Below are 17,308 nucleotides of genomic sequence, written 5' to 3' on the forward strand. Positions count from 1 at the left end.
CATCTCTCTTTATTCACTGTCACCTGTTCCTTCCGTTTTAAATACGTTAAAAAACTCTGTAATTTTTAACGTATTTTTCCTTTTTTCTGTTTTCTCAGCTATTATGCTAATTTCAGATTCTATTAATAACATTATGCCTGACCTTTGACATACACGAATAGCATACATGACTTCAGATCATTCTGTATGTCACCCATACAGAAGCCCACAATGTCTTTTCTACTTATAGGACTCTTTAACATAGCATTTAGTATTCTCTTGATTTTCTCAACCTTCCTTTTTAGCTTCATCACCCCCAAGTCTTCTTCATATGCCTTTATACTTCAGCCCAACTAGGTTACCTACTAGTCTGCAAATAGGTCCTACTGCTTCTGTCTTTCATGTTATGGCTTCTTTGTTTTTTGTTTTGTTTTGTTTTTGGAGACGGAGTCTCTCACTTTTGCCCAGGTTGGAGTGCAGTGGCGTGATCTCAGTTCACTGCAACCCCCACCTCCCAGGTTCAAGCGATTCCCATGCCCCAGCTTCCCAAGTGGCTGGGATTACAGGCGCTCGCACCATCATGCCTGGCTAATTTTTATATTTTTGGTAGAGTAATTTGGTACTTTTAGTAATTTTGTGTTTTAGTTTCACCATGTTGGCCAGGCTGGTCATAAACTCCTGAGCTTGTGATCCACCCGCCTCGGTCTCCCAAAGTGCTGGGATTACAGGCGTGAGCCACCACACCCATCCTCCTTTTCTTAAAAATTTAATCTTCAGCCGGGCATGGTGGCTCATGCCTGTAATCCCAGCACTTTGGGAGGCCTCGGCGGGCTGATCACCTGAGGTCAGGAGTTCACAACCAGCCTGGCCAACATGGTGAAACCCCATCTCTACTAAAAGTACAAAAATTAGCTGGGCATTATGGTGGACGCCTGTAATCCCAGCTACTCGGGGGGAGGCTGAGGCAGGAGAATCACTTGAACCCGGGAGGCGGAGGTTGCAGTGAGCTGAGATCTCGCCATTGCGCTCCAGCCTGGGCAATGAGAACGATACTCCACCTCAAAAAAAAAAAAGAAAAGAAAAGAAAGGAGGGAAAAAGCATACCACCTATGTAGGAATACCATGTATATATTTTTAGCTATATACATGTAATCTGCATTCCAGTCTTTTATTTGATATGTTAAGGAAATTTTGTTTCCTAGAAGCTAGAGATTCTAGAATGGAATGTCATATAGGTATATATTTTTAGAAGTTTTTAGGGTTGTAGAATAATTGAATGTTACAGAAGAAAATCTTGTTGATTTCAATGTAGTATTTGTTTTATGAGGATTTTGTCACCTAAGGGGTGTTCTAGATGTATCAAGTACTCCCAGTGTACACTTCACTTCAGGTCTTTTGATTTTACCTGACATCTAAAATCACAAGTCTTCAGGCAGCTCCATACCTCTCTTGTGTCATTAGTACATTATTTTATCTAAGTTGCCATTAACTTGAATTTCACTTTTTGTTTTTTGAGACACTGTCTCGCTCCATAGCCCAGGCTGGAGTGCAGTGGCATGATCTAGGCTTACTGCAACCTATGCCTCCTAAGCTCAAGCGATTCTCTTGCCTCAGCCTCCTGAGTAGCTGGTATTACAGGTGCACACCTCTACTGCCTGGCTACTTTTTGTATTTTTAGTAGAGACGGGGTTTCACCATGTTGACCAGGCTGGTCTTGAATGCCTGACCTCAAATGATCCACCCGCCTTGGCCTCCCAAAGTGTTGGGATTACAGGCATGAGCCATCATGCCCAGCCTCACATTTCTTCTTTAGCTCTTGTTTCATACTGTGTCCTGTGGATAAATAATTTGGACCTTTGGTAAATTGGCCTTAATATAGCCTACTGTCCCGGCCATTTGGGAGGCTGGGGCAGGAGGGTTGGTTGAGCCCAGGAATTCAATGCTGCAGTGAGTTATGAAGGCGTCACTGTACTGGGTAGGTCCATGGTTTGTTTTTTCCTTTTAAAAGATGTCCTTACACTTCTGTTGACAGAGTGATGCCCTGTCTCAAGAACAAAAACAAGCAGAACAGTAACTTTTGTGAAAAAAAACTAACCTTTTAAATAACTTTTTTTCTGTGTGTAAATCTGTACATAGTGTTGATGGTGGACATGTGTTAATTCCTTTGCTACCATCCATTCCCTTTTGCTTCTTTCAGTGGTAGGCTGTGTTCTTCTCTCATTTCAACCCTTTGGATTCTCATTCCTAACTCCAGGGTACCATGATTAACTTAATCTACTTTACTTTTATTTATTTATTTTGAGACAGGGTCTTTCTCTGTCGCTTAGGCCAAAGTGTGGCAGTGCAATCACAACTCGCTGTAGCCTCGACCTCCTGAGCTCCCACCTCAGCCTCTTGAGTAGCTGGTACTACTGACTCACACCAGCACGTTTGCCTGATTTTTTTTTTTTTATTTTGTAGAGACAGGATCTCCCTATGTTGCCCAGGCTGGTCATGAGCTCTGAGGCTCAAGCGATCCTCTCGCCGTGACCTCCCAAAGTGCTGGGATTACAGGCGTGAGCCACCACTTCTGGCCTAGATTAGTCTACTTTAAATCCTCCTAACTGCTCCCCACCTCATCTCCATTCCTGCGCAAGTTACATAATGCTAGTGAGTGCTTCTGGGAAAGAAAAGCTTTCTCTTTCTTTCTCTAGAGCTACTGAAAGAGACCCTTTCTCTCCTTCAAAATGGTGTCATATGAAATTTGAGGTGTGGAATGGCTGCAGCCATTGTTGCCAAGATTGGATGCAGCCTGAGGATGAACCTACTCATGGAACAGGGCAGAACCAAGAGAATGGCAGATAAGTGAAACTGCAACCCTGATGACATTGTAAATCTCTGGATCAGACTTCCTCTGGATGTTTCAATTTGAGACAGTAAAGTCCATCCCTCTCCCTCCCCTTTTTAAGTGAGTTAGAATTGGCATTTGTAGATATAATTTGTGTGTGTGTGTGTGTGTATAAAATACCAACAAGTTTTTTTGGTACATTTAGAACTTTCCATTTCTTCCCTTAGGAACATTTATTATATAACTACTGGATGAAAGGCACTGGCATAGACATTAATAATATAGAGATATGAATGAGATATATTTCTTATCTTTATTATTCTTATAGTGTGAAGAAACAGGCATAATGAGATGAATAAGATAAAGCATTACAGGTACAAGCCATAGACAGTACTAAAGGTAGAAAGGCTTTTCACTAGTTACCATAGAAGAAAGTGATGGAAGAAAAGATTTCCGTCACTGCTTATGACACTAGGAGGGTGACAAAATAAGAAGGACCTGCACCATAAGTCTACAGCTATCTTGTTGTTACTAGTGGTTTAATTTTAGCAGAGCATTATTTGTCACATTAAATGAGTACTAATTTGGGTTTGTATTTCATTTGTGAATTTGTTGGCATTATAATGTAAGAGCTCTAAAGAGTATATTCCTGATTGTATTTATATATACATGTAAATTTGTCAGTGACTGGGTAGGTCCATAGTTTGTTTTTTCCTTTTAAAAGATGTCCTTACACTACTGTACTAAATTTTGAGAAACACTAGTAGAAGTGGGCACTAGGGAATCATTGAAGATTGACACAGTGGATGGATGGAGGACAGGATTGTAGGTAGAGACATTTCTTCATTTAGGTTGATAATGAGTGTTTGAATTAAAGTGTGGGAGTGAGATTTGAGAAAAAGGTACAAGATACATTAACCAAAAGACTCTGTGACTGATTAGACTTGTGAGTTGAGGGAAAAAACCCGGGTATCTGGTCAGTGACTGGATAGATGATGCTGCTGGTCAGAAAAATAGAAATTGTAGAAAGAAGTAATAGGTTTCTCTGGCTGAGGTAGGAGTTTGGGGGTAGAAGGAAATGATAACATCTGTTTTCAAAATGTTGAATTTAAGGTGCCTTTTAAACATTTAGGTTAATAATTTCTGTAGTATAGGAGACAGATCAGGAACAGGAATATAATTTAGAAGTCTTCAGCAGTTAGAAAGTAAATGAAACCATGAAATTACAGCCATCCTTTGATATCTGCAGGGAATTGGTTCCAAGAACCCCCGGGAATACCAAAAATCTGAGGATATTCAAGTCCCTGATATGAAATGTTGTAATATTTGCACATAACCTGTGCATATCTTCCCATATAATTTCAGTCATTTCTAGATAATAGCTAATATAGTGTAAATGCTATGTAAATAGTTGTTATACTGTATTTTAAAATGTGTGTGTGTGTGTGTGTGTGTGTGTGTGTGTGTGTGTGTGTGTGTATCCCCCCACCCTGGAATATTTTTGATCTGCAGTTGGTTGAATCTACAGATGCAGAACCAGTGGATACGGAGGGCTGGCTGTATGGTATTACACAGGAAGAGTTTACTGAGTGAGAAATGAGGTCAAGGATACTCTAGGTGGTCTTAGAAAAGCAGTCAGCAAAGGGTTTTGAGAAAAGAAGAAAATGTTTCTTGAGAAGATTAATTTTAAGGTAACATATTAAATGCTGCAGTGTATTTAAGGCTTTGGCATTCTTTCCAACTCATAGATTGTCCTCAGCAATAGATTAGATTACTCACCTTAACCTATATCATTTCTATTCAAGTCTGTAGAACTTTTTCATCTTCTTTTTTTCCTCTTTTTTTGTTTTTGTTTTTTTTTTGCATAAGTATCAATTAAGGGAAAAAAAAACAAAACTGTTTACAATTGATTAGGTTCCCTACAGATATACCTGGTATCTGATCAGAATAGGGAATATTTTTAAAGCAAGAAGCTAACAGTTTCTTTTCACACCTACAGTCCTTGATACATGGAAGGAAATCTGATTGTGAAGACCTCTATTCATACAGAATACCCTTAAAGGTGTAGGCTAGTCTTATTTCATACCTAAGTGATATACAAGTGTGTCAATAATTGTTAATAGTGACATTTTCCATCAACACAGGGTTCCTATGAGAATAAGATGATACAATTCCAGAGTATTTTGACAGTAGAAACTTGGATGTTAAAAATGAGGAGCTATGAGATATGTCTAATTATATCTAAGGCAACAAACAGTCCTTTTGGCAATTCCTTGAATTTAAGAATGAAAATACTGGTTACATATCTTTTAAGTTACCATTTTGGAACTACTTAAAAAATACTCGACCAGGCGTGGTGGCTCACCCCTATAATCTCAGCACTTTGGGAAGCTGAGACAGGAGGATCGCTTGAACCCAGGAGTTTGAGACCAGCCTAGGCAACACGGGGAGACCCTGTCTCTACAAAAAAAAAAAAACCCCAAAAATTAGCCAGATGTGGTGGTGTGCGCCTGTGGTCCCAAGCTACTCAGGAGGCTGATGTGGATGCATTGCTTGAGCCTAGAGGTCCATGCTGCAGTGATCTGTGATCACGCCATTGCCACGCCAGCCTGGGTGACAGAGTAAGACCTGGTCTCAAAATGAAAAACAAACTTCCTTTTCCTTCTCCTTATTGTGTGTTTGCATAAAGATATTTATTAGACATGTGCACACATTCATGGTTCAACTCTTATTCATCTCAGGAAATCAGGACAATGTCTGGCGAATCTGAAATCATTTACTGACGTCTATCATCTAGCATGGTACAGGATGGATTTTGGAAACCATTCAGGTTTGGCTGACTAGAATTCAGAAAGTCTGGATAAATTACATTCATATTTATGATGGTTCAATTTAATCAATCTCTGTTTGCACCGAAGCAAAACCACATATTGACTTTGGACCTATGCAAGGTATATAGGGCCATAGTGAGAAAGGGGAGAGGTTAAACTTGAAAATGATGATGGAAGAAATTTCAGTGACCACAGATTAATTTCCACTGCCTCAGTAAGAAATTGATCCAAGATAATTTGAGATGGGGTGTGTGAATGTTATAAAATGCACATAATAATTTCAGTGTTCTATAATTTTTACAGTAGTAAATTTGCTGTGGTTTGTACATCTTCAAGGTATATCAAGAATCTCACCACTTCTTACCATCTCTATCACTAACAATCTTGGGCCAATCCATCATTATCTCTTGCTTGTATTATTGCTGTAGTCTTTTAAATTTTACTGTATATTGGAATCACATGAAGATTTTTAAAAATACTGATGGCTGGCTCCCACCAGCAGTCATTCTGGTTTAACTGGGGTTGCAATTGGGACATCAGGACTTATTTAAAAGCTTCCGGTGCTGACGAGTTGATGGGTGCAGCACACCAACATGGCACAAGTATACATATGTAACAAACCTGCACGTTATGCACATGTACCCTAGAACTTAAAGTATAATAATAATTAAAAAAAAAAGCTTCCAGTGTTTCTAATACACAACGCCCAAATAATCAGAACACCAGTAATCTTTCCCTGAAGTAATTCCTTTTGACCGTGTTTTTCTTCTGGTAGATGTATTAATTTAATTTGGGACCTTTCCGTTTTCTAAAGTTTTAGAAATAAGTCCTAGTGTATCCATTAGGCTTCTAAGTTGTGAGCAATGAAAGCTGACTCTGGTGGATTTAAGCAGAATAAACTTTACTGATAGGATATTGAGTGGTTTACAGAGTTGGTAGAGGGCTTGAACCTAGAAAAAGTACATGAACAAAGGGGAGGCTAAACAACTAGCACCATGGCAAAACTCATGCCAACGCGACCATTACGGCTGTGTCTGCTGAATAATGACTGGATGCTGCTGATTGCACTTCTGGGTGTGCTGGTCACTCCAGTCCACTACTGGTTCTGCTGCCTTCAGAAACTAGATACTGCTTTCACTATTGCTGTCATCAGAAAGAATTCTTTATTGTCTCTGCTCTTTGTTACTAGGCTCCACATTCAAAATTGCTGGTGGGCACATCTCTATGGGTAAGCATAGGCTGCCAGCAGGGCATGTGGAAAACCATCTACATTTTCATTTTTAATAGTGGAAAATAGGCTCTGTTTTGCACCAAAATTTATGAAGTTAGGAATTCTTCAAACACAAGCAGGGGCTTGATATGCTTGGAGCCAACAAAATGACAGAAGTCTACTACACATGGTATATCTTACAATGTGTTCTTTATTTTAGACATCAGTTCGTTGTTTGTCAGACTAACAGGCCAGAGCATACTGGTGTTTTTACATAATTATTTTTAAACCTTTAGAGACTGCTACCACTTGTCCCTTAGCAAGAAGTAAGAGATAAAATAAATGACTAAGTAGCAAGCAAATTAATAAGAAAACTTGTACATATAGCTTCTTATGAGTATGTACTTACTATCTTTGGAGGTATAGATAACAGTGTATGTATAAAATAGCATGTTTCTAAATAATAAAAATGTTCTGAGTTTCTATGATGGAAATAGTATGTCAATATTATGTCTCAGCGCTCTTCAACTGAATTATAATGTGGGCTACAGATGTAATACATGTATGTAATTTTTAACTGCATTAAAAAGTAAGAAGAAGCCAAGTGCAATGGCTCATGCTTGTAATCCTAGCACTTTGGGAGGCTGAGGTGGAAGGATCGGTTGAGGCCAGGAGTTCAAGACTAGCCTGGGCAATATAACAAGGCCCTGTCTTTACAAAAAAACTAAAAAATTAGCATATACCTATAGTACCAGCTACTTGGAAGATGGTGGTGGAAGGATCACTTGAGCCCAGCAGTTCGAGGCTACCATAAACCATGACTGTGGCACTGCAGTCCAGGCTGGGCAGTACAGCAAGACCCTGTCCCTAAAAAAAAGGGAAAACAAGTAAAAAGAAACACATTTGATTTTAATAATAATTTAACTTAATAATTTGAAATATTATTTCAACATGTCGTCAGTATAAATATTAAGGGATAGGTTATATTCTTTTAATATTAAGTCTTCAAAACCTAGTATATATTTTACACTTAGAGCATAGCTCAATTCAGACTGGTTACATATCAAGTGCTTAATAGCCGCATGTAGCCAAATGGCTACCAAATTGGACAGTGCAGTTCTGTGGCATTCTGTAAAATACTATGTGACTTGCCAGTACTGCCCGCTAAACATACTATGGTTAATGAAGTGTTTGGTTATTCACTCTCAAAAAAGAAAACAAAGTAGCTTTTAAAATCCAACACAGATCTGGGCATGGTGGCCCACGCCTGTAATCCCAACACTTTGGGAGGCTGAGATGGGTGGATCACTTGAGGTCAGGAGTTCAAGACCAGCCTGGCCACCATGGTGAAACCCTGTCTCTACTAAAAATACAGAAATTAGCTAGGCATGGTGGTGGGTGCCTGTAATCCCAGCTACTTGGGAGGCTGAGGCAGGGGAATGGCTTGAGCTAGGGAGGCAGAGGTCGTGGTGAACCAAGATCGTGTGTGCCATTGGACTCCAGCCTGGGCAACAAGAGCAAAAAACTCCGTCAAAAATAAATAAATAAATAAATAAATAAATCCAACGCAGTAGTTTTACTTGATTTTTCAGTGTTCTACAATTTTTTTGTGTGTGGTGGAGGGAGAGGAGGCTTGAAATGGGGAAAAGGAGCCTAATTATTTTCAGTAGATTTTGTTTTTGTTTGTTATTTTTATTCTTGGAAAATTTAACTTTGCAGGGGATTGAGAGTGAGGAAGGCAACATGTTGTAGTGCATGCAGAGTTTGCTTGTGAATAATCAAATTAATCATATTTTATTACATTTAACATATATGTCACTACTGGGCTTGGTATCTGATGGTTTGAAAATTAAAAAGGTGGTAGTGACTGTGCTTGATATTTTGTCTATCACATATGACTTATTTTCCATAGATAATTCATTTTGGCAGTAAATTTTGTGTTCTAATTATTTTTATTCTTGCAGGCTGCTGAATCAGGAATAATAAAAGTTAAAACAATTGCTGCACGAAACACCGAAATTTTGGCAGGTAATTTTATGTATTAAAAATTTAATAATAAACAAAAATTTGGCTAATAGTAAAAGTAGAATCTTTATTATAAAAGCCATCAGTTTTCTGTAATATCTCTTCCTTATGACCTAACATATGCTATTCATAATGATACAGAATGGGCAAAAGTCCATAACTTATGAACTGATTGTGTTTCCCAGAGATGAGTGCTATAAAATTCTCTGAAATCAGAAACCTTAACACTACTAACTCCTTAAAGGCAAGAAATTTTTTTCTTACTCATCTTTGCATTCTCCTCCACTTCTTGCTAATCACCTGAGACACACCATAAAAAGCATTCAGTAATATTTGTTCCATTGAATTGAATGAAAGATTGGTTCTCAGTCCACCTTCTATGATGTACTTTCTCTTTAATATAATACAAACAATTCATAACGTAGTCTTCTGTATTTAGTTTACCATATGAATTTTGAGTCTTGGGACTAAGGCAATATGATCATGAAAAAAGAATGAGAGTGAAGTAGAGAAAAGAAAACAAAACTATTTTCTTACCTTCTCTTGATTGAACCCGGTTTTCAAGGAGGAATTTTCAGGAGTTTCTCTTTGGCATCCTTCTTTTCTACACAGTCCACTCCTTTCTCTTCCTTGGTGCCTTTTGTTCTTGCCTCAGTAATGAACATGGAAAAGAGGTAAACTGACTTTTTTTTGTTGTTTTTTTTTTTTTTGAGTCTGTTATATGCAAGGCACTTGTGTTATTCTATCTTACATAACAACCTTGTGGGGAGATATTATCTTATTTGATAGTAGAGCAAATTGAGATGTGAAGAGGTTAAGTTACTTGCCCAAGGTCACCGGAAAAGTGGTGGAACCAGATTAAAATCCAGGAGTGTTCAGGAGCCCATGGTCTTCCTGCTACAGTGTGCTACCATGGTATCACCAGGTTTCCACGTTAGCTACTTACTCCCAAGTATTCCATACGTAACCGGTGCTTGCTTCAGTGATCCTTTAATCTGCATTTCCAGTTCCAGTAGTGCTGTTGATCTCAGCTAATCTATGAGGAAAGTAGTCCTATTAAATTAATTTATACAAAGTCCCAATAGTAAATAATCTCTTTAACTTTCATATATTTTACATTTTTTAAAAGGGATACCAGTAAGTCTGTAACTGGTGGGATTTCAGAGTGTTATGAAATGAAATGAAGATTTTTGGGGGCAGATTAAGGATCGGGGGGCAAGAGTGGATTTCGCTTAGGCTATCCAGCTTTGCTGGAAATTTCCCCTTCGGGTAAGCTCTCCTCAGTTACATCTGTTTCCCACAGCTTTTTCCCTGATTTTGAACAGTCTATCAAAACACCAAATAGTTTTATAACATTATGCACAGAAGTGAATAATGCTCTGTGTGCATTTTGAGAAGGGGTATAGTGAAAGTGGTGGGTAAAGGCAGAGGTGCACATCGTTGGGTTAGGAAGGTTGGCAAGTGGGTTTTTTTTGTTTGTTTTTCTGTTTGTTTTTCCTGAGACTTTTCCTCAGTTTTGATCTTGTCGCCCCTGCTGGAGTGCAATGGTATGATCTCAGCTTACTGCAACCTCTGCCTTCTGGGATCAAGCAATTCTCCTGCCTCAGCCTCCTGAGTAGCTGAGATTTCAGGTGCCCACCACCACATCTGGCTAATTTTTGTATTTTTAGTAGAGACAGGGTTTCCTCATGTTGACCAGGCTGGTCTCGAACTCCTGACCTCATGGTCTTCCCGTCTCGGCCTCTCAAAGTGTTGGGATTACAGGCGTGAGCCACTGCGCCTGGCCAGCATGTGGGTTTTAATGGGAGACGTAGGCAGTTAGGCAGATTAGCGACTGTGGGGAAATGGATGTTTAAAGATAAATGATGACCTGGATATTTTTATGTTGGAGACTTACCATAGGCCAATCATATTCGAATATCACTGTAAATATTTGAAATATTTACTGTTGCTAATATCATTGTTGATACCATGGTAAGTCCTTAATTATTCTCCAATAATACAAATTTTCGTTGGTTTTATAGTTTGTGAAAGACTTTTTTTTTTATTTTTATTTTTTATTTATTTATTTATTTTTTTTTTGAGACAGAGTCTCGCTCTGCCACCCAGGGTGGAGTACAGTGGCCGGATCTCAGCTCACTGCAAGCTCCGCCTCCTGGGTTCATGCCATTCTCCTGCCTCAGCCTCCCGAGTAGCTGGGACTACAGGCGCCCGCCACCTCGCCCGGCTAGTTTTTTGTATTTTTTAGTAGAGACAGGGTTTCACCGTGTCAGCCAGGATGGTCTCGATCTCCTGACCTCGTGATCCACCCGTCTCGGCCTCCCAAAGTGCTGGGATTACAGGCTTGAGCCACCGCGCCCGGCGAAAGACTTTTTTTTAAAAAATGACTGATTTCCTCAGAAGATCACTGTTATTCCAGCATTCTATCCCACGTAAAATGTCTAATTAATTACTCTTAAGATGAGTAAGAAAAATTTTGACTTAGTTGGTATGATTTAAATATATAGGCAGCTTTTAATTTCATTTTAATTCAATTAGCATTATTCAAATCAAGTTAGAACAGAGCTGTATGCAAATACAATTAATAGTCATGCTTTGATCTTCATAGTATCCAGAGCTATATACTTGAGGAGGTATATTCGCACTTAAACTTTATCCTAGTATTTTTTATGAAGTATTTAAAATAATACCTAAAAGTTACAGATTAATAGACCACTGTCATCCTGAAAATCAGAGGCTCTTCAAAACAGAGTTTAAATTAGTCAGTATATAGTTTCTAAACTATATAATTAAGACTACAGTTAATACTGAGAAAAAATTTTAGTTAACTTTTTAAAATTTCCTGAGAAGTATTTACTTCTTTATGGTACTTGAGACTATAGGAGACTATACAACTTTTGTGCTTTAATGTATGTCAAAAATACCAAACAATTGAGGAGTCTCAAATGAGATTGGATATTGAAATCTCATATGTCTCTGCATATTCAGAATATATAAAGATTTGTTGTAAGAATGATAACTTTTAATTTGGATCAAGTAGTTTAATTAATGATACTTGGCATAGATTGCTAGTCAACTTTAGTTTTCTTAGATTTATTTTCCAAGGGAATATTATTTATATTTCAGAATAAGTCTTTGCTTTACATCTCCCCTTCTTTTAAGCATCCTCCTTTAATGTTTATTTTTCTTTGTTTTCACTGCTGTCATGAATGCTGACATAAGTGGGAATGCTATGCCAGGTAATGTCAGCATTGATTCAGATGTACAGATCATTATCTCAAAATTTCCATTTTCTTTAAAGATAAAACTTTGAAAATGAGAGATAGCAACATAAAGTTTTCATTTACAAGGCCAAATGCCTTAATCTTACATTTAATATTATATGAATATTATATATTACAAATTGTGTTTATTATCCTAGCTTATAGTATACTAAAAATTCAGAAATTATTTGTTATACAAAAATTACGTAATCTGCTTTTTAAATAAATATTTGTAACAAGGAAATCAATGAAGTTGTGGTATATTTTAACATTGTATATTTAGCCCCTACCCCAAGCCATAGTGGTTACATCTACCTGTGGCTACTTTCAGCTGCTGTCAGTATACATGAGGAATTTTTACATAAATAATCAGTTGGTGTGACTTTTGTTCTTTTTTCACGTGTTGTTCCCTCATCTTCTTTTTAAAGAGCTCATAGCTAAAAGGTCTTTAAGTAGCAATGAGTAAATATACTTTGGAATTTTTTTCTGATTTTAAAAGGTAATTTATTTGCGTTTAAAATTTAATACATTTATATTTATATATTTAATATATTTAATATCTTTTCTTAATAAATGTGCTTGTGATATTTTACAAACATCTATAGAATATGTCATGTAACATATTCCTAATAAGTAAATAATTATGTAAGAATCATTAGAGGAGATATGAAGATGGGTAATGAAATTCACCTCCAGTCTATATGGAAATACAAGAAATACACTTCAAAGAAATGTTTGTGCCCTTCTTTCTGTTTAGCCTACCTTCTCCTTCATTTGGCTTTTGAAGACCTTTTCTAGAAACTTTTTCTTCTAGATGACACTCCTTGAGGTCAGAGTAACATCTTATTCTGACTTATGTTGCCAGTATTTAGCATCCTACATGGGAAATAGTAAGCCCTCTTTAAATGTAGGCTATGTTTTTCTATGTCTCTTTAATTTTACATGATTTGAGTACGTGAGTTTTATCATCTTAAGTTCATGTCAACCAGATAACAGAAAAATGAAGGAGTCTGACCCTCAGCATAGACTTTTATTAAACTATGTGGTTAATGCCAAGATGGAAGTATAGAGAGGGTTGTTATAGGGACATAGGGAAGGCACCTAACCCAGCCTGGGAATCCGAAGCTGAGTCTGGAAGCCTGAGGAAGACTTAGTCAGGCAAATAAAATATAAAAGTATAAAGTAAAGGGGACTTCTTAAATACATGAGGTTTGTGTATACAACTTGGTGTATTTGGATACACTATTGAGGTGTTGCCTGACTGTAAAGTATGAAGGGGGGGAATGGCTGTCAGGAATTTCATAAGGGCCATTATGTGATATCCTGAGCAGCATGATGAGAAGAGTTTGAGTCAGGGAAGTGACACGTTCATATTCATATTTTAAGTAAATTAGGATAGCAGTGTGGAGGGTATATTTCAGTGTATCATCATTTAGGCAGAGATCTTTTGAGAAGCTATTTCTAAAATCCAGGCTAGAAGACATGGGGGGCTGTAAATAATGCCATTTTCAGAAATTGACCTGTTGAGCCAGGGAGATTACATAGTTTATCTGCAGTACAGTGTGCTTTTATTTATTCCTTTTAATTTTTAAAATTTACATTCTTATATCATTTGTATTTTTGTTATAAATATTTTTCTTTGATGCCAGTCTTTTTAAATGTTTTAAATTGCTGTATGATGGGGGGGGGATAGCATTAAGAGAAATACCTAATGTAGAGGATGGGTTGATGAGTGCAGCAAACCACGACAGCATATGTACACCTGTGTAACAAACCTGCACGTTCTGCACATGCATCCCAGAACTTAAAGTATAATAAAAAGAAATTTAATAAAATTGCTGTATGCTATTTCAGCAAGTGGATTGTAGTTTAACGATTTCCTTATGCTAGGCATGTTTCAGTATTTAGAATTATTTCTTAATAAATTTCTAGTAGTGGGATTATAAGGTTAAAGGGTATGAATATGTTTAAAATTCTTAGAATATGCTACCACACTGCTTTCCAAAAAGATAAAAGTTTATACCTTTACCAACAATAAGTGAGCATATTTTTATAACTTCCTTGCCAAGATTATTATTTTTAAAAGTCTTTTGGTGATTAAATAGACAAATGAATTCTCACTTCCACTAGATGTTGATCATTTTCCCTGTATTAAATTATTCTTTTTTAAAATTTTACATTCATTTCTTTGAACTTTTGTGTTTTCCTTATCAAATTGCTTGAGCTTTTGATACAGGAAAAATATTAACCTCCCATTATGTTGACATCATATTTTTTCTAGACCATTTACCTTTTAATTTTTTTATCTAGATGCTTTTCAGTTTTATATAACCTAACCAATTTTTCTGAGTTCTTTTGTAGCTTTACACTTAGGATGACCTTCTCCTTCTACATAGTTGATAGTCATTTTTATTTTATGGTTTGATTTTTCTTAGTAACATGTTGGGTAATGGGAAGATTTAGATTTTTTCTTTTGCAAAATTACTAACCAATTGAGCCAACATCATTTGTTAAACAGCCCTTCCTTTTCCTGTAATGTGCTTTTAATGTGAAACTGCCTAGACTTTCATTTGTAGTCATTCTCGAATCATTTAATATATTTTCAGACCTTTTGAACCCACTAAAGTATTTTTTAATGTTGTTAGGAATATCAGTCTTCCCCAGAGCTAGATTTAAGCATTTTGAGTATCAAAATAATGTCTAAGTCACATTTTCTTTCATAAGAATCGAAGTTTATTCTTTAATGGCTGTTAAAATTTTTTCACAATGAAACTTTTATTAACCCCTGTTAATATGATTCATAGTGGGGTATCCTAGTTTAATTCTTTTTTTCCAGGATAAAAACTGCAATTATGCAGTGAAAATGCTCAGAGCAAGGAAACCCCTAGGATATGGGGACCTGGTGGACCTTTTTCAGGTGTGTGAAAGTGCATCATTTGATCTCACAGTTATATAATTTGGAAATACAATATTTATCCAACACAGTGTTACAACACAAAGAGTTACACTTATTGAGGGACTTAGGTGGAAAATAAACTTTTTCTTTTATCCCTTTCCATAACCTATTTTTATGTTTTAATGAAAATAGAAACAAATAACTTTGATCAAAAAGAATCAGCTTTTTTTTTTTTTTTTTTTTTTCTGGAATGACATTCAAAATGGCTAAAGTAAAATGTCTTCTTTATATTGCTGTACAGCCTTTTCCTCAGTGTGGTTTCTAAAATCTCAGTCTGTAGGAAGGTATTTATGTAAAGCTATCATTAACAAACATATTATTAAAGTTATTGTGGAGAGTGGATATCTCTCAGTTGGAAGAACAAGAATAATTTACACTTCTTTGGACTATTACCACTTTTTACAGAAGAAAAGGAAAAGCAGTAACTTTTTTCCTTATGATTTTTCTCTTACTGAATTATGATCTCAATACAGTGGATATGTTTTTGTTTTTCAAAGTATACTTAAGAAGACTTAGAATAAATAGATTTTATTGTTTTGTTGATAATTTATTCTAGATAACATAGGAACTTCCTTTTTTATTATTCTCATATAAACTGGGAGGGAAAACATGAGAAATAGATGTTTGATTCCTTTGAATTTCATTAAAATAAATTTAAAAATTAATTTTTATTACTACCTTAAGTTTATCTCAGCTTGATAGACCTGGTTGTAGCCAACATGTACACAGCATTTCACCATGACTCGCCTTATTTTGTTGATTTTAATATGCACAGTTTTTTTCACCTTTTAACATCCCCTGATTGGGATGCATCTTGCAGTTGATGGCATCTTAGAATCATTGTGAGCCAGGTGATGTTGTAGTTATCTTTTTCAATATGTGCATGAACTTGTTCATAGTTCTTCATGTTATTATCACATCAGTTGAGTTGCATGCATTGTTGATACCACATATGTTGAATTGAATTGCTATTTAAAATGTCACCCTGGTTATTGAAAACTTTCTGTTAACATCTTATGGTAAGATCAAAAAAGCACCAGCATCAAAACATGCAGAATGGGTGCCATTGACTTAGAAGAAAATCTCAGAGACAATAGTGAAGTACTCTTTCAAGAAATAAGGTGTTCATTCCTAGTGCTGTTGATGGCCCAGAGGATGAAATTGTGAAGAAGAATTCTAAGTGATTAGAAAGCATTGTGTTATAGTTTAATTGGCACTGATTTTTTTTTTGTCTTGATATTATGGGTATGTCTTAAAATCATTGGCATCTCAGATAGACCCTATGAAAGTATATCTTCTTTTTTGTTTTTTATGAAAACAAGTTCATTTTCCTTTATTTGTCTGAAGACTTCAGGCAGACAACTTTAAAGTACAAATCACTGGGTCCTCTTTTAACTTCCATTATTGTCAGGGTGTACCATTCCTATGTACCATAAAGAATGGCAGCATAATATTGTAGGAAGAATAGTGAACCAGGAGTTAGAAGACATACGGTATTTTCAAATTCTGGCTTTACTACCTACTTACTGTATCAGTAGGGCCACATCAGGCCCTCTAAACTCTCTAAGATTATTGTGATGCTGAAATGAGAAACATATTAACACATGAAAATTATAAATGTAACTTGGTTACTATTAAGAGCTTTTAATTTGCCTGAATAACATTTAATAAGGAGTGTTCAGCAGAGATAGGGGTTGCCTCATACTTCAGTGGTTCGGGCAGGATTAAATCTGGTAGGATATTTAATCATTTTATTGAAGCTTTAAGAGGAGCTTTATGGTCATCATCTTTTAATCATTCTTATCGTTATGGAAAATTTGTCTCTAGGTTTGAATCAAAACCTTTGTGTACAAGAAAGCAAGGGAATAAGGACAGGGAGCCCTTTTGGGAACACTGTTCTTTGCCAGTTATATTTGCCATCTTTAGCTGTGCTAAATCAGTAATTTATGCTGGCATACTGAGGGACTTTGCAGAGCAGCCTGTAGGAAGTTGTAGTCTTAATTTACCATACCATAAAGAGAGCTTTGGAAGAAGAAGGTGAGGATTTAAATGATAATGTTAACACTGGTTTTACATTTTTAATGGTGATTCTGGAAAACATTTTAAAACTTAGATTTATCTGTCGTTATTGCATGTCTTGCCTCAAAAAATAACTGATAGAGTTAGTTCTTTTAATAACAAATAATTGCGGCCCGGCACGGTGGCTCACGCCTGTAA

General features: G+C 36.4%; 1 protein-coding gene across 9 annotated transcripts in view; it reads left to right on the top strand.

The window, feature by feature from the left end:
- The window catches only part of MON2 (MON2 homolog, regulator of endosome-to-Golgi trafficking), a 132,009-nt gene that overhangs the window by 8,548 nt on the left and 106,153 nt on the right, over nt 1–17,308 (top strand). For 5 of the 9 annotated variants that reach the window (XR_012420431.1, XM_005571422.4, XM_005571424.4 and 2 more), the window contains exon 2: nt 8,812–8,875. The exons of 1 other annotated variant lie outside the window; for it this stretch is intronic. Coding sequence is in view for 5 of the 8 variants with exons in the window: in XM_005571422.4 (XP_005571479.1) it covers nt 8,812–8,875 (64 nt within the window). In the remaining 3 variants the exon portion in view is untranslated. Of the gene's footprint in view, nt 1–8,811; nt 8,876–12,094; nt 12,112–14,971; nt 15,053–17,308 lie in introns of all 9 variants that reach the window. 3 more of the 9 variants (XM_065524520.1, XM_065524517.2, XM_065524519.2) reach the window with 3 other exon arrangements.

The sequence above is a fragment of the Macaca fascicularis genome, chromosome 11 (genome assembly GCF_037993035.2).
Source record: "Macaca fascicularis isolate 582-1 chromosome 11, T2T-MFA8v1.1".
Taxonomy (NCBI): Eukaryota; Metazoa; Chordata; class Mammalia; order Primates; family Cercopithecidae; genus Macaca; species Macaca fascicularis.